General features: G+C 41.8%; 1 protein-coding gene across 3 annotated transcripts; it reads right to left on the bottom strand.

The window, feature by feature from the left end:
* Positions 1–6,122: 6,122 nt before the first annotated feature.
* On the bottom strand, positions 6,123–19,495 carry DERL2 (derlin 2). 3 transcript variants are annotated; one of them, XM_003416862.4, is made up of 7 exons: positions 19,353–19,485; positions 18,419–18,484; positions 15,817–15,890; positions 14,276–14,369; positions 13,347–13,542; positions 12,995–13,085; positions 6,123–6,638 (listed from the first exon to the last, which is right to left on the bottom strand). In XM_003416862.4, exons 1-7 carry the CDS (start codon positions 19,443–19,445, stop codon positions 6,533–6,535), a joined length of 720 nt encoding a protein of 239 aa, XP_003416910.1. In that variant the 5' UTR covers positions 19,446–19,485; the 3' UTR covers positions 6,123–6,532. The 3 variants fall into 3 exon arrangements, with proteins under 3 accessions (XP_003416910.1, XP_023412099.1, XP_023412100.1); XM_023556331.2 differs by having other exon boundaries at positions 18,419–18,481; positions 19,353–19,473; XM_023556332.2 differs by lacking the exons at positions 6,123–6,638; positions 13,347–13,542; positions 14,276–14,369; positions 15,817–15,890 and having other exon boundaries at positions 19,353–19,495.
* Between the last annotated feature and the right edge of the window lie 35 nt (positions 19,496–19,530).

Genomic DNA, 19,530 nt, shown 5'->3' with positions numbered 1-19,530 from the left:
CTTTATGTTGAGGTGCAGTGCATACTGAAGGCTGTGGTCTTTGATCTTCGTTAGTAAGTGCTTCAAGTCCTCTTCACTTTCAGCAAGGAAGGTTGTGTCATCTGCATAACACAGGTTGTTAATGAATCTTCCTCCAGTCCTGATGCCCTGTTCTTCTTCATATAGCCCAGCTTCTTGGATTACTTGCTCAGCATACAGATTGAATATGTATGATGAAAGGATACAATCCTAACACACACCTTTCCAGACTAAAACAGACTAGGAAAAAGGACCTGGCAGTCTACTTCTGAAAAGAATTATCCAGTGAAAACCGTATGAATAGCAGCGAAACATTGTCTGATATAGTGATGGAAGATGAGCCCCTCAGGTTGGAAGGCATTCAAAATACAACTGGGGAAGAGCTGCCTCCTCAAAGTGGAGTTGACTTTAATGATGTGGATAAAAGTTAAGCTTTCAAGACCTTCATTTGCTCATGTGGCATGACTCAAAATGAAAAGAAACAGCTGCAAACATCCACTAATAATTGGAACCTGGAATGTATGAAGCATGAATCTAGGAAAATTGGAAATCGTCAAAAATGAAATGGAACGCATAAACATCGATATCCTAGGCATTAGTGAGCTGAAATGGACTGGTAGTAGCCATTTTGAATCGGACAATCATGTAGTCTACTATCCTGGGAATGACAACTCGAAGAGGGATGGCATTGCATTCATCATCAAAAAGAACATTTCAAGATCTATCCTGAAGTACAATACTGTCAGCGATACGATAATATCCATATGCCTACAAGGAAGACCAGTCAATACGACTGTTATTCAAATTTACACGCCAACCACTGAGGCCAAAGATGAAGAAATTGAAGACTTTTACCAACTTCTACAGTCTGAAATGGATCAAGCATGCAGTCAGAATGGATTGATAATTACTGGAGATTGGAATGTGAAAGCTGGAGACAAACAAGGATCAGTAGTTGGAAAATATGGCCTTGGTGATAGAAACATGCCAGAGATCACATGACTGAATTTTGGAAGACCAATGACATCTTCATTGCAGATGCCTTTTTCACCAACATAAACGGCAACTATACACACAGACCTGGCCAGATGGAATACACAGGAATCAAATCAACTACATCTGTGGAAAGAGACAATGGAGAAGCTCAGTATCATCAGTCAGAATAAGGCCTGGGGCCGACTGTGGATGAGACCATCAATTACTCATATGCAAGTTCAAGTTGAAACTGAAGAAAACTAGAACAAGTCAACAAGAGCCAAAGTATGACCTTGAGTATATCCCACCTGAATTTAGAGACTGTCCCGAGAATAGATTTGATGTGTTGAACACTAATGACTGAAGACCAGACGAGTTGTGGAATGACATCAAAGATATCATACATTGAAGAAAGCAAGAATTCATTAAAAAGACAGGAAAGAAAAGACCTAAAACAGACGTCAGAAGAGATTCTGAAACTTGTTCTTGAATGTCAAGTAGCTAAAGCAAAAGGAAGAAATGATGAAGTAAAATAGCTGAAAAGAAGATTTCATTAAGGGCAGCTCGAGAAGAAAAGTAAAGTATTATGATGATGTGTACAAAGACCTGGAGACAGAAAAAAGGGAAGAACATCCTCAGCGTTTCTCAAGGTGAACAAACAGAAGAAAAAATTCAAGCCTCGAGTTACAATACTGACGGATTCTACGGGGAAAACGTTAAATGACGCAGGAAACGTCAAAGGAAGGTGGAAGGAATACACAGTCACTATACTAAAAAGAATTCGTCGACGTTCAACTATATCAGGAGGTAACATATGACCAGGAACTGATGGTATACCGAAGGAAGAAATCCAAGCTGCACTGAAGGCACTGGTGAAAAACAAGGCTCCGGGAACTGATGGAACACCAACTGAGATGTTTCAACAAACAGATGCAGCACTGGAAGTACTCACCTGTCTATGCCAAGAAGTTTGGAAGACAGTGACCTGGCCAACCAAATGGAAGAGATCCATATTTATGCCTATTCCAAAGAAAGGTGATTCAACTGAATGCAGAAATTATTGAACATCATTAATATTACATGCAAGCAAAATATTGCTGAAGATCATTCAAAAGTGCCTGCAGTAGTGTATTGACAGGGAACTGCCAGAAATTCAAGCCAGATTTAGAAGAGGACTTGGAACCAGGGATATCACTGATGTCAGATGGATCCTGGCTGAAAGCAGAGAATACCAGAAAGACATTCACCTGTTTTATTGACTATGTCAAGGCATTCCACTCTGTGGATCATAACAAATTATGGATAGCATTGCAGACAATGGGAATCCGGAACTCTTAATTGTGCTCATGAGAAATCTGTACAGGGATCAAAAGGCAGTCATTCAAACAGAACAAAGGGATACTGCATGGTTTAAAGTCAGGAAGGGTGTCAGGGTTGTATTCTTTCATCATCTGTAAGTTACGCCTCTGTAATCTTTGGCCTAATGACCCAGCTATTTTGCAAACTCAAAGCTAAGTGGTCCAAAGAGTTGAAAAATAAAGTCCTACGTAGGCATCAAGCATGTTGCCCACATTTCCCCCAAACTGGTAGTCAGAAAATCTTCCGTCCATCCAAAAGAATAGGTTCCTGAGGTTAAGTGGCATCCTATACAAATGCTGACAAATTATTCAAATAATATCCGGGCTATTCCTCCAAAAGGTGAATTGTCAGACACATTTCATTTTTCTCTTGTCTGGGATGGTCTTAACTAGCTGACCATGACTTCCAGCTGGTAGTCCCTGTCGTTGGCTGGCTTCTTGGGCCTCTAAACCGCTGCGCTTGAACATGTTATTTCGCTCTGTCCCACTTCCAGAGACCAATCACAAGCCTCAGCAACTAGGCACAAGCTTGCATGCATACACACTAAAACTCATTGCCGTTGATTCCAATTCATAGCTACCCTAAAGGACAGAGTAGAACTGCCCCACCATTTCCAAGGAGTGCCTGGTGGATTCAAACTGCTGACCTTTTGGTTAGCAGCTGTAGTACTCAACCACTATGCTACCAGGGTTTCTGCATACACGCTAATCCCCCTATAATTAAAAATACCAGATAGTAGTTTGCTGATCAATAAACGAAGTATTTATTCAGCACCGATGTGCCAAGCACTGTGCTAGGCACTGTGGTGGATACAAAAAGTTAAAACATGGCCCCTGCCCATAAGAGCTTACAATCTCATGAGACAAGACTAAAACACAAGAACCAGCTAGGAACAGTACAAGACAGTACGTTATTTGGTGTAAGAATATGTCATACAAACTTGAGGCTTTATGGGGATTCAAAGAGCAACAATGAAATGGGTCTTGAGATTTGAGCTGTCAAGATTTGAGGAGCCAGGAACCGGACTGTGCCTTGAAGGATTGACCAAACCCAAACCCACTGCCATCCAGTCAACTGTGACTCATAGCAATCCTATAGCACAGAGTAGAACTGCCCCATAGGGCATCCAAGGCTGTAAATGTTTTCAAGAGCAGACTGCTACATCTCTCCCATGGAGTGGCTGGTGGGTTCGAACTGTTGACTTTTCAGTTTGCAATTGAGCACTTTTAACCACTGCGCCACCAGTGCTCCATTTGAAGGACTGAAGAGATGTAAATGGGTCCCTCTTAGGTAGAAGTAGGAATAAGGTTCAGAGGAAGACAGAAGTTATGTATTTGATACGGGAGCTTACTAAGTCACTGTGGATAAGCAACTTGATCAAAGTTCAACAGTTTCGATGCAAACTCATAAAATCTGCAAGTAGTTTAGAGGGCATCCCGCAGAGCACTGAAAATAATGGCAGGATTGTGACTAACAACACAGATGGCACTCACCAAAGGAAAACAGCCACAATGTAAAATGCTGGCAGGAGAGGTGACAATTCTAGGAAGCCCCTTAGCCAACATGGCAACAGCTTCAGTATTTCCTAATTCTGGAAGCCCCTCCAGAGGTCTGTACAAGCGTCCACAGCAGAGTGAGCGTTGCATTCCCGAGATCCAGGACTTGGGGTGCTCTCTGCTTAGACTACACAGGAGGTATGAAAAATATGATGACATACAAGAGTGACACAGAAAAAGAACACATGGCAGAGAGAAACAAATAGAAATCCATAATGGGGAAAAAAAACACACACACACACACCAAAATGTATATAAAAGGTACCTCCTAGGGAGATGCAGTTTACACATCCATTTTTTATTTTAAATAAACATATACTGTATTTCTGTAACAAAAAAATTACGCCTTAGCCGGGTGTGCTTTTCAGCATTACCGAAGAATCCAACAATCCCTCAAATTGTATGGATGTCTGGTAAGTTGATAGCAAAGTAAAATTCCACATATCAAATCTCCTTTTTCAGCTGACTTGCATTACAAAAAGGAAGTGTGTTCTGGAAGGATCAAGATCGAGAGGTAAGTTGGGAAAGAACTGAGGACTTTTCCTTATGTCCAGGTAAGCACAGGTGTCCTGTCAAGTAACACAGGGCTAGGGATGGTGGTCGTGGGACTGGCCAAACTGCAAGAGGGCAGTGATTGGCGCTACCACGGTCTAGGGACACAGAGTGGCAGCACACCCTGACTTGCTGCCACTAGGAATTTTCACCCTATAAACTCAGGCAAATCAAAATCCCATAACTGCCTGCCCCTGCGTTATAAATTCAAATTTTGCTTCCTGTTTTATCCAGTCATTAATGTGTACAGGTAATACTCCTTAACTAAATGAACAGTTAGTAAGAAATTAGGATTAAAATTTTACCAAAAAATTCCATAAATCGGGTAACTCAAAGTTAACTCAGGGAATACAAATAAAACTAAAGAAACCTCTAACCTAGCCCTACAACAAACAATAATAGTAACAAAAACTTGTAATAAAAGTCACTGATTAAACTTTCTTGAACAAAGATATGACAAAGCCTAAGAATCCCCTAAGGATTACACATCCAAGGTTGGCATTTAAAGTATTAATAAGACTGTGGAACTGTTCAGGAAAACAGCATTCCCATTAGCCAAAGTTCCATAAAACTGCAATAATCATAGTCAAGGTCATGTACTAGAAACATTTAAAATACTAATGTTAAATCGATTACTTATGAATATTCCAATTAGATTTAGAGACAGTTATTTTTCACCTCAAAATCAATCGGAGAATTCCCATTTAGGATGTTTATGACGTTCAAGCTTCATGTCCATCTTTCTGAGGAAAATCTCACTATCGAAAGCTACCTACCACACAATCAAGCTGGAAATACCACTGACAATCAGGTTTGGGGAAGTGGTCCTGGGGCTACATGATGTTTATAAAAACCATCTGAAATCATCTCGTTTCTGGAGGTACCAGTCTTACTATTCTGGGTTCTCTGAATTACTTAAGCAGTGTGAAGGCAATCCTGCTGAGACCTGGGAAGAGCTCATATTTGGGACAAGAATTTATTGAACCACAGGCGTTAACTGCATACTTCCTTGGACCTTGTTTGAGTTCTACCTCACTGGGAAAATAAACCAAGTGCTTGGCTCTGAAAAGCGTCTCAGACTAACCTAACATGAAACAAATGATCAATGTTAACTAGCCAGAGACCTGGAGGAACTTGTGCCCGCCTAACTTGTACCTGTTCACCTGGCTCCAAGTCTATATTTTAACTGACTTTCCAGGTCAGAAGATCTTTCTGTAGTTTTCCTAACATGTAGCCATGACCCGTCTTTCCTTGGATATTTCTTAATATAGAAATGTAAGCAGAGTAAATAAGGCTCCACATTAGCTTTCTGCCTACAGCCAAATCCTGCTGCTACAAGAGCCACACCCCACCCCTCCTTTCCACATTGTCTGGCATCTGAGGCTTTGCAAAACCCAGACTGAGAACAAACTATCTGGACAACAGAAATAAATCCTCTTCCTGCTGAAACTAGCATCCTTAATTAGTAAGGTATGTATTCCACAGCAATAACAGTCCTGATTTGTGAATAGGCAGCGGGCCACGTACTTCCAATCTTCTTGAAATGAAGGCCAGTCGAAAGCTGAAGACACAGGTGAGCAGGCGTATCAACTGCTCTGAGCTCAGACCTAAGCAGGAGAGCTAGAATACACTGTCATAATTTAAAAGATCACACACAAAAGCTTTAATACAGTGAGAGAGAGATGGGATTCAGTTTTATTTTGTCCTCTCTGAAACTTCCATTTACACCACGGCCTCATCTATCAAAGAAGAGGAAGAAAAAACCCCGCCTTACGCCACAGAACTCAAGCATTCATGTACTTGTTAGTTAGAGGCAGCAGGGTACTTGTTTCTCCAGTTTTGTGGCTCGAAGAGATTACACTTTCTGTACGAGTGTAGTGAGGAACCACTGGCAAACCACTGGAAAGGTCTTCTGGATTAATCAGTGTACCATTTCATAAAGTGCTTCTTGAATTAAAATCTGTAAAGCTGTCAAAAGTGTCCACACTTTTGCAACACAGAGAGTAAAACAATCCCAGTGGGGTTTTCACTCGAGTCTTTCCCAGATGGGTCTCATTGCTGGCACTGCCGCCTTAGCCGCCAAGGCGCTGGCCCTCGCCCCAGGCAAAGCCTCCTGGCCGATCTTCAGGTAGTGGGTTGTAATTTGGATCTTCATCTGGTGTGTCAAAAATAGCCTTCCTAAAAGACAGGTTACAGATATGATTTAGTTGCAGTCATCTCGGGTCCCAAATATCGCAAGGTTAGTTTGGATGGCACGGGGTCTCCGCCAACGGACAAACGTTACATCTGCTTGTCAATCAGGCAGCTGTCCTATTTTGAAGGCATACATAACTAACATTTGCATCAACTTTTACCTCTTTTACTACAAAAGCAATACATTAATTGTAAAGATAGGAAATACATATAAACAAAACATCCCAAATCCCCAGAGACAGTCATTGTTGTTTTCTTTACTCTTTCAGAACTTTCATATACATAATTTTACAAAAGTTAGATCACACTACTTCTGCTTTGTAACCTGATTTTCATTTAATATATCATGACAATCTTGCCATAACCAATACCTTTTTTAATTTAAAAAATTAACAGGGTATACTATAGAGTATAAAACCAAAAACCAAACGAAACCCACTGCTGTCAAGTCGATTCCAACTCATAGTGACCCTACAGGACACAGCAGAACTGTCTCATAGGGTTTCCAAAGCTGTGAATCTTTACAAAAGCAGGCTGCCACACCTTTCTCCCACACAGCAGCTGGTGAGTTTGAACCGCCGATCTTTTGGTTAGCAGCCAAGTGCTTTAACCACTGTGCCACCAGGGCTCCTATAGAGTATAAAAAGGGATAGCAAATATCCAAATGACTTTTAAAATACTATTACATAGTAATTCAAAATTTCACTGAAGAAGCACAGCATCCTCTATCTGCCCTCAAAATAAAATACATCCATAGAAAAATGGGCAAAGGGCATTAGAGGCAATTTAAAAACCCAAAAAGCCAATATACGAACCATCCCCGAAGACAAATCATCAGGCATGAAAAGAACTGGTCAGTGAGGGGGAGAGAGATCCTGATGAAGAGTGAGCTAATTAAATCAGGTGGACACTGGAGAGTGTGTAAGCAACTCTTGACTGGAGGGGGGATGGGAAGATAGAGAGAGAGGGAAGATGGCAAAATTGGCACGAAACGAGAGACTGAAAGGGCTGACTCAATAGGGGGAGAGCAAGTGGGAGAAGGGAGTAAGATGTATGTAAACCTACATGTGACAGACTGATTGGAATGGTAAATGATCACTTGAAGCTTAATAAAAATTAATTAAAAAAAAAAAGCCAATATACATGAAAATGTTCGTTTTCATAATCAAAGGAAAGCATGTGTTATGGATTAAATCCTAACCCCTATGAAAAAAAAAACCCTATACCTGAGGTGTAATCTGACCTAATTAATTAATCACCTCCCAAAATGCAATCAATCCGTTGGGGTCCTACCCGTGTAGAGTGGATCCTAAACGTAACCACTTTTGAGCCCTATAAAGAGAGACACACAAGCACATTCAGGGGAAGACAGATGCCATTAAGTATCACCAAGGAACCAAGGAACACCCAAGGCTACCAACAAGGAAGGGATTAACACTGCTGAGACCCTAATTTGGACTTTAGCCTCCAGAGCTGTGAGAAAACAAATTTCTATTCTTTAAAGCCACCCACTGGTCGTATATCTGTTAAAGAAGCACCAGGAAACTAAGACGGCATATAAAACCCAAGACCCCTTCTGAAACACTTCACTTGTGAAGTCATTAGGTGGGGCAGTGTGCGTGCAGGGGAGGGAGGCAGAGGTGGCCCTGAGCAGAATGCCAGAGCCTGAGAAGGAAGGGACAGGGGGCCAGCCTGGCACAGGGAGTCAGAGTCCAATCGGGGCATCCATACGTGGAGGTGGCCTGGCCAGGGATGTGGTGTCAGAGCCGGAGGAAGGTGAGGAGAACCCCCAGAGAAGGGCAGCAGCTGAGGCTGAGCCAGGTGAGCAAGGCCTTCACATGGCGGAGGATTGGCAGAGATGGGACACTGGTTACATAAGGGGGGGGGGGGGGGTGGATAATTAAATAAATAAATATATTAAAGATAATAGGAGCCAGATTTCTTACTGTCAGTGAGAACACAGAAATATGGGAAAAGATACGTCAATATTCACACAATGCAATATTACTCAGTAATAAAAAGGAACAAACGGTGGATACATGCAACAATGTGGATGAATTTCGCAAACATTACACCGAGTGACAGAAACCTTTACAAGAGTACATACTGTATGACTCCACGCATGAAGTTATGGAACACGCAAAACACACCTACGGGGGAACAAAACTAGAATAGTGATTGCTTGTTGGGGCAAGGACTGACAGGGAAAGGAAATCTGGCAACTTTCTTGGGTGATGGTAATTTTATCTTGATAGGCATTCAGGTTACATAAAAAAAACTCGGAAAAAACAAAAAACACTGCTTTCAGTTCCGACTAATAGCAACACTATAGGACACAGTAGAACTACCCCATGTGGTTTCCAAGGAGCACCTGGTAGATTTGAACTGCTGACCTTCTGTTTAGCAGCCGTAGCTTTTACTAGCTTTTACTACCACGCTATCAGGGTCCCCTTGGGTTACACAGGTATATATGCATTTACTAAGACTCATTAAATCGCATGCCTCAGATTTGTGCATTTTGTTGTACATAAACACTGAATTATAGTTGATTATAAGCATGCTGAAATGTTTAATAGAGAATTAAATGTACTGCAATGGGAAGATGGAGAAACAGCCAATACCAAGACACAGTAAAAATGTTAGAATCTACATGGTAGGTAAACATGTTCATTGTACAATTTCTTCCACTTTTCTTGTAAGTGTGACATTTTTCATTAATCGCATACTGGAGGAAAAAATATAGAAAGAAAGAAAGAAAAAAAACTAGACTAAGTCATGGTGGGGTTGTCCTAGACCTGGGAGGATGTGTCTAGATTTGTGTTTTTAGGATATATAGATCTAAAATATGGACACACATTCACATAATTCCCGTTCTCTTTACTGAGAGAACCTGGGAACAGTGCAAGAGCAACCAGCAAATCTAGTACACAGATCTCGACTTCTAAATGTCACTCTCCACTAAAAGGAACCAGGTTTCCTCGGACAAATAGTGACTGGATCAAGGAAAACGCAAGACAAGCCTGAAACATATTATGTCAGAAAAGTAAGGAAACGCTCAAAAAAACAAACAAAAAAAACGACAGGGACATGTTGAAAAGGACTAGAGGACAGTTTGAAGGGGATTACAATCCATGAATAAATACGAAACCCTGAATCACTACAGATAAAAATGAGTTGAAATTTTATACAGAAAGGGGTACTTCCAAGTCTCAAAATACCTTCCCATGAAATTTAATTACGAAGGAAAAAGAGTAACTTTACAATGGAGAGCCCCAACAAACACCTCAGCCAAGCAATCCAAGTGATTCTCTCCACTCTGACAAATACGACAAATCAAAGTCCTGTGTCAATAGGGCTGTAATTAGAAGAACACAGCATCGCTTCTGTGACATTCTCATAGTGAAGACACAAGAAATATACCCAAATTGAGAGGCAAGTCTACAAATTGGGCCTATAATCTTAAAAAATCACAATGTCAGAAAAGCCAAGGAAAGGCCGTTCCAATGTAGGCTAAGGAGACATTATAGCCAAACGAAAAGCCTGGATATGAGCTAGATTCTTCAGCTGTAAAGAACATCAGGACGATGGCTAATACTGGAAGCCAGTCCGAGGACGAACGCTGATTTCCTGATTTTGATTACGGTCATGTAGAAGAATGTCCTTGTTTGTAGAAAATGTAAAGGGCATGATGGGGCATCAGGTTGAGAATTTACTTTCAAACAAATAAAGAAAACAAGTCTTTTGTGCTATACTTGCCATCTTTTGTAAGCCTGAAACTGTTCCCTCCCCCAAAAAAAAAAAAAAAAAAATTTTTTTTTTTTAATTTCACTGTGCTTTAGGTGGAAGTTTAAAGGCAAATTAGTTTCTCATTCAAAAATTTATACACAAATTGTTTTGTGGCCTTGGCTGCAATCCCTGCAATGCGTCAGCACTCTCCCCTTTTCCCCTTCCACCCCAGGTTCCCATGTCCATTTGCCCAGTTTTCCTGTCTCTTCCTGCCTTCTCACCTTTGCCCATTTGGTCTCGTATACTTGACTGAACACAGAAGCACGTTCCTCATGTGTGCTGCTGTTTGTTTTATAGGCCTGGCTAATTTTTGGCTGAAAGGTGGATTTCGGGACTGGCTTTAGTTCTGAGTTAGCAGGGTATCCAGGGGCCATAGTCTCAGGGGTTCCTCCAGTCTCTGTCAGACCAGTAAGTCTGCTCTATTTTTACGAATTTGAATTTTGTTCTAAATTTCTCTCCAGCTCTGTCTGGGACCCTCTATTGTGATCCCCGCGAGAACTTTTGGTGGTGGTAGCTGGGCACCATCTAGCTCTTCTGGGCTCAGACTGGTGGAGGTCTATTAGTCCTTTGGACAAATATTTTCCTTGTCTTTGGTTTTCTTCGTTCTCCTTTGCTTTGGACAGGACGGGGACTGATAGGTGTACTTTAGATGGCTGCTCAGAAGCTTTTAAGACCCCAGATGCTACTCACCAAAGTAGGATACAGAACATTTTCTTTATGAACTATGGTATGCCAGTTGACCTAGATGTCCCCTGAGACCATAGTCCCCACCCTCAGCCCCAGTAACTGAGTCCCTCAAAGTCTTTGGATGTGTCTAGGAAGCGTCTATGACTTTTCCTTGGTCAGGTTGTGCCGACTTCACCTGTATTTTGTGTTGTCTTTCTCTTCATCAAAGTTAACACTTGCTTACTGTCTAGTTAATGATTTCTCTTCCCCATACCTCTCCCCGCTCATAACCATTAAAGACTGTGTGTGTGTGTAAACCTTTTCATAAAAAACAATGAGATACCATCTAACAACTACTAAACTGGCAAAGGTTAAATAAAACACCTCCCCGATCTGATGAGGATGTGGGGAAATGGACACTTACACGTTGCTGAAGGAGATGTAAACTTGCATATTTGTGCAATCTCGCAATAAACAAAGTAACAACTCCACTTCTTAGAACTGATCCCTTGAAAATAATCATGGATGTGTGTATAGATTTAGCTACAAGGATGTTTGCCACTCCCATTATACAAGGGAAAAGCAGAAACTAACGTCAATGTCCACCAATAGGGGGTTAATAAAATTATGCTACATTCATACCACGGAATATCATGAGCTGGTACAATTCTATAGGAAATTTATGATGGAAAAATTACAACATATTAAGTTAAAAACGTTATGAAATAAGATTTTTTAAAAGTACATGGATAGTAAAAGACTGAACAATACATTTCAAAACTTTAACAATGATAACCGGTGTTAATATCTAAGAGGTGGGGTTGTGGATGATTTTATTTGTCTTTTTTTTTTTTTTTTAACTAACTTGTTATTTGTTGTTGTTAGGTGCTGTCAGGTCCGTTCCGATTCATAGCGACCTATGTACAACAGAACGAAACACTGCCCGGTCCTGGGCCATCCTCACAATCATTGCCATGTTTGAGGCCCCTGTTACAGAGGGGCTCATCTTCCTGCACTGTATCAGACGACGTCCCACTGCTATTCATAAGGTTTTCACTGGCCAATTTTTTTTTAGAAGTAGACCGCCAGGTCTTTCTTCCTAGTCTGTGTTAGTCTTGAAGGTCCGCTGAAACCTGTCCACCATGGGTGACCCTGCTGGTATCTGAAATACCGGTGGCATAGCTTCCAGCATCTCAGCAACATGCAAGCTGCCACTGTAGGACAAACTGACAGATGAGTGCTGGTAACTATTCTACAACATTTTATAATTACAAGCTCATTTTTTATTCATTAAATGAGCCCTTTTTGATGTATTATTTCCTAAGGACACAAAATTTCAGAGTAGAAAGAAGTCTGAGAAAGCAAAGCCCTACCTCACAAAACTGAGGTGCAATAAAGGAGAAGGGACTTGCTCAAAATCCCTTGGCTGGTGAGCGGAGGAGTTACACTTGGTTTCTAGTCCAAAGCTATTTCCACTCTACTTCATTGCTTATCTCTACCACTTGGTCGGAAGGCCAGAAATTCCACCATTAGGAATGTTCCGTTCATCACAGTTTTGCCATCTCACCTCTCTAAACTTGGACAGCAGCTCTCACAAAAGCATCGAGCTCCTCCTTGGGACAGAAGGTTCTAGTGGTCATCTGGGACAACAACTACCAGGTCACCCCTATAACATCCTAAGCCTGTTATCCCTCGCTTCTGCTACAACCCTCACACTGTCTGCTTTTCCCCAGACCAAGGGCTCCACAACTGCAGCCCATTGCTCAGTTCGCAAATACTCACTAAACTGGTTTCCATGTGCCAGGAGCTACGGGACTCCCAAGAAAACAGGCCACGGATGCTGTCCTGGTTTATTTGCAAGAACATGTAACCTAGTATTAAATACTCACAGAACAGATGGTGTTTTCAGAATTCTTATTCCACCAGGCTGATTGGGAAATACATCTTCCAAGAAAAAATATATGTGTCCAACTGCAATACCTAGAGTCAACCAGAAATAAAGGACAAGAGAGAAGGTTGAAATTTATATTAAGGGTGGACCTGCCAACCCAAGTTGCTTATATTTAAGATGAGTATCAGAATAATGACTAAGAGCTTAAAGTACTAATATCGTAGTCTTTCAGCACACGGCTGTCAAATAGTCCTACAGCAGTTATACATGAAGGTCAAACAGAATGAACATGAAAAATTGCTACCAAATAAATGTAAAAATAATAGAAAAAGTAGTGATAAGGCTCTTACCCAAGAGGTCCACGATGATGGAGTTCCCTAATAACAAGGAAAAGCCCATGAGCACCCAGGGCAGAAAGGGGGCCTGGAAGTTGAGCAGGCCGAAGAAGTTCATGCGGACGTAGGGGTTCCTTCGGCTCCACACGTAGACAAGCATTATTGTAAAGGCCTGACCCAGGAAAACTAAACTCACAAACAATCCAAAAAGCTAGCAGGTGGCATTAAGGAAAATATCAACATTACAAGTTTAACAGGGAATACTGGGAAAGAGAATTCGGGATTTTGTTCTACCGGAAGTTTAAACTGGCAAAGTTAAGCAGTAGTTACATCTTTAGAATCAAAGGCATAAAAATAACTACCTAGAGCCATCAGGCATAAACCTGCTCAGCCAAATCATCTGGACTGTAGCTATCTCAGACTAACCCTCCGCTCTGGCTGTGAAGCTCTGGCCTCTTTGCAGAATGTGTTCATTCTCTGGCCAAGGGTTACATCACAGCTCGCTTACCACCAGTACTTTATCAGAGGTGAGTAAAGCCAGCTGCGGCAAAGCCATCCTGTCAGGCAGGACTATGTCCAAGTCTATCACACAAATCAATTTTTTAAAAAACGATTTATTAGTTTCGATGGTGACCAAATAAATGTTTTACCAACTTAGTTTGAAAGTACATCCATCAACAATGCTATAACTAAGATGTTTAATGATAATCCATCTGAATTAAAGGTTCCTACGACTTGTTCACAGTGGAAAGACATTCTGTCCAACCTCTAGGCTTGGAAGAAGTTGTCACATAAAGTATGATGCAAAACTAACAGTAGTACCCTGAGGCTAACATCTGTGTTTGTTCAGAATATTTAGTGAATTGCAGGAGACAGATGAAAAACCTTAGGGAGAGGGTGTTCTTTAACATTTTCCTGTATTTGTTCTATTTGTTGAAGGATACAGTCATTAAGAATCCACCAAAAAGGAACATAAATACAAAGTCTGCTGTCCGACCTCGGAAAGAGCCTTCTTCTAGCATTCGACAGTAACGGTATCTTCGTTTCCAAGTTAAGAAAATGTTAAACACACAAATATGAAGAAAGTAAAACTTAATGCATCACTTAGGTACACTCGGACTCAACGTTAGAAGAAGTCGAACCTTCACTTCCATACGCATGTGTGAGTGGTGGTCTGATTACCCTTCTTTACCAGGCATTTGAGGCAAGGGCAAGAGCAGTACCATATTTTCCAAAACCGGTCCCAGATGCTGCATAAGCATGCTTCTGGTCACCTATCAAAGCTTTCCAAACTTGTATCCTCTTCCCCATGCTCAGCCACACCCTAATCCTCACCATCCTTGCTTTCTCCATAATCTAATTTCGAAGAAATCCCCATTAAGAAGCCTTGTGTGATAAGCTACTTCTCCAGGACAGGTAGGTTAAGCATTTCTACACCTTACTCAATAAAAATGCATTATGATTAAAAAAAAAACTTATTAGAAACATACCAGAATGAGATACCATATAGGAAACAAGAGAATCCATCCCAGGGCGGGAATCCCATCAGGCCTCCAGGGCTCTCTGTCCACTGCAGATGAGTTAAGCTGTAAGTCCCCAGCTCTCTGAACCCGGGGGGCGGGGGGGGGGGGGAGGGGGTGAAGAAGTGCCCTGCTCACTGGCCCCAATTCCCATGTGACCAGAGCTCTCCCTTTCGGCAAATCCAAACATGGTCAGCCCAGCAGATGATATGGTGGTACTGTCTTTTCAGCCAAGAGAACCAGCAACCAAGATCCAAGGAGACCCAAGTTCCCCATCCCTCAGGGACCCTCTCCCAGCCCCATGCCAGAGCCCTGCTAACTGAATTATCATGGTACAGGAAGTCCCCAGGTTACGAACATCCAACCCACTTCTGATTTATGGACAACTCACACTTGCCCTTTAATGTTATGTAAATTTGCCCTCACACTGAAACGACTGAACCCCTACTGCAACCAATTCTTCATCGCAACGACCTTCACTTGCAGCTTTTAAATCACTGAAAAGCCTTCAAGCTAAAAGGCTAAATAAGAACCATATGTACCTGTTCTGACTTACCTACAAATTCGACTTAAAAACACACTTAGGAGCTAACTAATCTCGTTCTAACCCAGGGACCGCCTGTAATCAGATTGTGTTTCATCGCTTTGTATCCACTGGTGTTATTTTGTTATTAAATAGCTTCTCCCTTCCCCTGACCAGATTTATAAGCTACCTAAGCGCAGAAATGATACCATTCTTTTTTTTTTTTTTTTCATTAAATACCTTTCATTTGAACAGTGACCTACAAATACCCTCAAAACATTCCCATCTGACCAACTAATCTGTATACTATTATGCAGGAGACATTACAGCTAAGATAGTAGCAAGATAAGTTAACAGGATTAATAGTTTTACCTTAATATTGTATTTCCCAAGTAAACCTAAAGTTTTAACACTGACTTCACTTAGTAAAAAAAAAGGATACAGAAAAATCATGTTAAATAAAAAATTGAATCCAACTGGCCCGAAAAATAAGAAATTGGTGATTAATCGCCATATCTGTTAAAAAAAAAAAAAAGAGAGATTAAATAAAATATGTTACCAGGAAACTTTCATATTAAGACAGAAGAGACATACTATGATTGCTCAAAAGCTATAAATATGGTAATACCATATTTTAAACTACTAGGAATTGAATTGTGTCCTCCAAAACGCTGGAAGTTCTAAACTCTATAAGCCTGTGAATGTAACCCCATGTAGGAATAGTGTTTTCCATGTTATGTTAATGAGGTCATCAGTGTAGGGTGTGTCTTAAACCATACTTCCGAGATATAAAAAGAGCAGATCAGGCACAGAGGCAAGGAAGACAGATGCTATATGAAGATCGCCAAGGAACGGAAGCTGAAGAGAGACAAGAAAGCCTTCCCCTACAGCCAGTGCCCTGAATTCAGACTTCTAGCCCCCTAAACTGACAAAATAAACTCTTGTTTGTTAAAGCCTTTCACTTCTGGCATTTTTGTTAGAGCCAAAAAAAAAAAAAAAAAAAAACAACCCCGTTGCAGTCGAGTTGATTCCAACTCATACTGACCCTGAAGAGCAATACTAAGAAACTAAGACATCAACCAAAAACTAAGACATACAATGAAAGATATAATTTGGACCTTGAAAGTAATAAGGAAAATGGGACAGATAATTTGAAATTGTGATGTGTCTTTAAAAAACAATATTTGATGAGAAACTAGTTTACTCTGTAAACCTTCATTTAAAGTACAATAAAGAAAAAATAAAAAATTCAAGACTAAAAAACAACAAAACAATAAAACCATATCGTATAGTCAGCCAAAACATGGAAAAAATCTGCTGGGAAGACCAGGTTTAATTTGCAGAATAGAAAACAATCCTTTTATATGGGTAGTATCGCAATCTAACGAGTAGCCTTGAAATACCAGAGAAAAACCCCAGGGATCTAATGTAAACTGCCACGAAATGTTTCTACTAGGCAGTCAGAAATGTCCAGAGAAAAGGGTAATTTTAAGGCAAATACTGAAGTTCTGGTCTGAACAAACAGCAAACTTCCTAAAACACTAATGCTCTAATAATGGGATACTCATTTTCATATAAACCCTGGTGGCACAGCAGTGAAGTGATTTGGCTGCTAACCAGAAGGTCAGCAGTTCAAATTCACCAGCTGTTCCTTGGAAACCCTATAGGGCAGTTCTACTCTTTCCTCTAGGGCCTGCTACAGGTCCCAACAGGATGGAAATCCTAACACACCTTCCCCACCCAACTCACCCACACCAGCGATAATAAAAAGTAAAACACTAAATATTTTTAAATGTTTTAACAGAGTCTACGATCTCATCTGATAATCTTAAGGATTCTGTGAGACAAACAGGCCAGTACTACCATTCCGATTTTACTGATGAGGAAACTCAGAGACTTGGGTAACTTTAAAAGAGCTTGTAGGTGCCAGACTCTGAACTCAAACCCAGAACTTCCAACCCCAAATACAGATACAAGGTGGGATCAAGGGTTTAACCCCAGGCAAAGCCAACCTAAGCAAGCTGTGAGGAAGCAATGTTTGGATGGAGTTACAGCTCCCAGAAAAAGCCTATGTGAGTATGGAAGGAAGAAGGTGGGTGACATGAGACCACATGACTGCTTCACACGTTAAGTCCTTGAGAATTATTAACTATCAGAGTTGGCACAGTTCAGTTCTACACAGTGACTGCAGCCAGGATTTGAGAGCCCTCATCACGGGGAGGAGATAAGCATATAAATAAGTGCAAGTAGAGGGTGAGAGCTGCTCTAAAAGGATTTAGACACCCTAGGGACACAGAGGAGGACGAATCAGAGACGGCTACACAGAAGCTGAGCCTTGAAATGCAAGTAAAAGGGGTCAAAAGTGAGTAACACACATCTGAAACAGGTGGAGCAGCTGTAAAGGCAGAAGCACTCCCTTTTTGGTCCTGTCCCTCCCTGCTGCACCGATAGCCTGTATAATCGCCCTAGAACAGGAAGATACTCTCCTCCACTGTAATCTGATAAACCGGGCGTGCTCTTTTAGAAGTTAGTCTTTTGGAGTTTCACTAGCATGATCCAATCCCTAAAAGATGGATTAATTCGAAAGCACTAACAGAACCGAATTCCTGAACTGGATGTGGTGATAACACCAAGGCGGTGAGTGTGCCTAGGTTACGTCGACAATCTGTGAGACCTCGTCTGGGTGGGTGGTCAGTCTCCTTTCAAACTACAACACTAACTCCAAATCAGTGATTCCCCAAAAAAGGAAACGGACACATCAAAACCGCACAGATTCTTAATTCCCACCCTTGGTGATTCTGATTTGTACACGATAAGGAGTTTAAGAATCTCTGAAAAGATCCCTAAGTGATTCCAAAGTCCAGTGAAGCTGCAGACTATTGTGTCATACCACCCCCCGCCCCAGACACACAATAAGATTTCTAATTCAAAGGTTCCCACTGGACTGTTTTTTGAGACAGTATATGGCAGGACTTGCTACTAAAAAGTAAGAAAAACAAATTAGGAAACTAAAACAATAATCATGATTGTGATGGACCACTTACTTGAAAATGCTTAAAGATTAATTCAGGATTGAAGTACAACTGAAAAGGTGTGATCAATTCCAACTGCTGAAATAGAAAAGGGGCTTCTTAAAGCAAGTCAGTAAAAAAGCAAAATCTTATCATTTACAAGGAAAGATCAGCAAGCCCAGCAATTTCCAACTCTCAGTCACTTAGACCGAATTCCTTTAAAATCTTCTTCTTAGGCTGGAGACAGAAACTGATAAAGAACCCTCTAGAATTGGTGCAATTCTTTCTATTCCCAATACCTAACACAAAATAAATGTTTTACGTTGCAATAGTTGAGGCTGACATAAAGGCATGGCAGGCAGGTGGTGACAAGCTTTGGTAGAGCTCAAGTTAGAGCAGCTGCAACGAATGTGCCTATCACATGAGTATCACCAGAAACAGCTGTGTAAAACAATATACCTCACTCTTATACGATGGCAGAACCGAGACTCAAGACCCCGCCGCCGTCATTGCTGGATGCCCCCAGCCAGCCCGTATATCCGCGGACCCTCCTATCTCAGGATCTTTCACTCTCGACAATCCCCAGCTTTCTATTGTCAATCTCTAAGCTGCTTCACAAAGTGGACCTTCTCCTCCCAATTACCATGGTACCGCCTGGCCATCGCCCAGCGCTCTCGGACGAATTTCCCGGGTGGGCGGCCCCAGCAGCCCGGGTCCGCTATCTATCTGGCCTCACCTCTCAGAAACTGGCGTGCAGTCCCGGCCCCACCCGTCAAGGAGTCACGCTCCCCACTCTACAATCACCACTCTCCAGACCACCCCCAAACACCAGAGACAGCCCTGTACGCTCCCACCCACCCCTGAGACCCAGCCCCTCTGGGCCTCCCCGAGGCCCAAACCCCAGCTTCCTCGGGACCCAGTCACACCCAGCTGGAAGTCACGAGAAGCTAGCGTTGCAACTGCTCACCACAGCGGCGGTGGTGAGGACGCAGGCGGTGGTGTAAGCGCGGCTGACCGGTGGGATCTGCAGGTACTCCAGCCGTAGACTCTGGTACGCCATCTTCCCCACCGCCGCCTGCCCCCACTTCCCCTTCCGCCAGTCTGCCCAAGCGGTGGGGCGGGATCAAAGCGGGGCGGGGGGAGAC

The sequence above is a fragment of the Loxodonta africana genome, chromosome 18, assembly GCF_030014295.1.
Source record: "Loxodonta africana isolate mLoxAfr1 chromosome 18, mLoxAfr1.hap2, whole genome shotgun sequence".
NCBI lineage: Eukaryota > Metazoa > Chordata > Mammalia > Proboscidea > Elephantidae > Loxodonta > Loxodonta africana.
Note: the sequence above shows the minus strand (reverse complement) of the source record. Positions and strands in the feature narration are given on the sequence as shown.

Bases quoted from the DNA above. Each gene is read 5' to 3' on its own strand.
- DERL2 (XM_003416862.4), bottom strand. From the start codon at position 19,445: ATGGCGTACCAGAGTCTACGGCTGGAGTACCTGCAGATCCCACCGGTC. The intron at 15,891-18,418 runs GTAAGTGGTCCA...TTTTTTTAACAG, and splicing joins TAATCTTTAAGCATTTTCAA to ATATGGCGATTAATCACCAA. The intron at 13,086-13,346 runs GTAAGAGCCTTA...GGTTGACTCTAG, and splicing joins CATCATCGTGGACCTCTTGG to GTATTGCAGTTGGACACATA.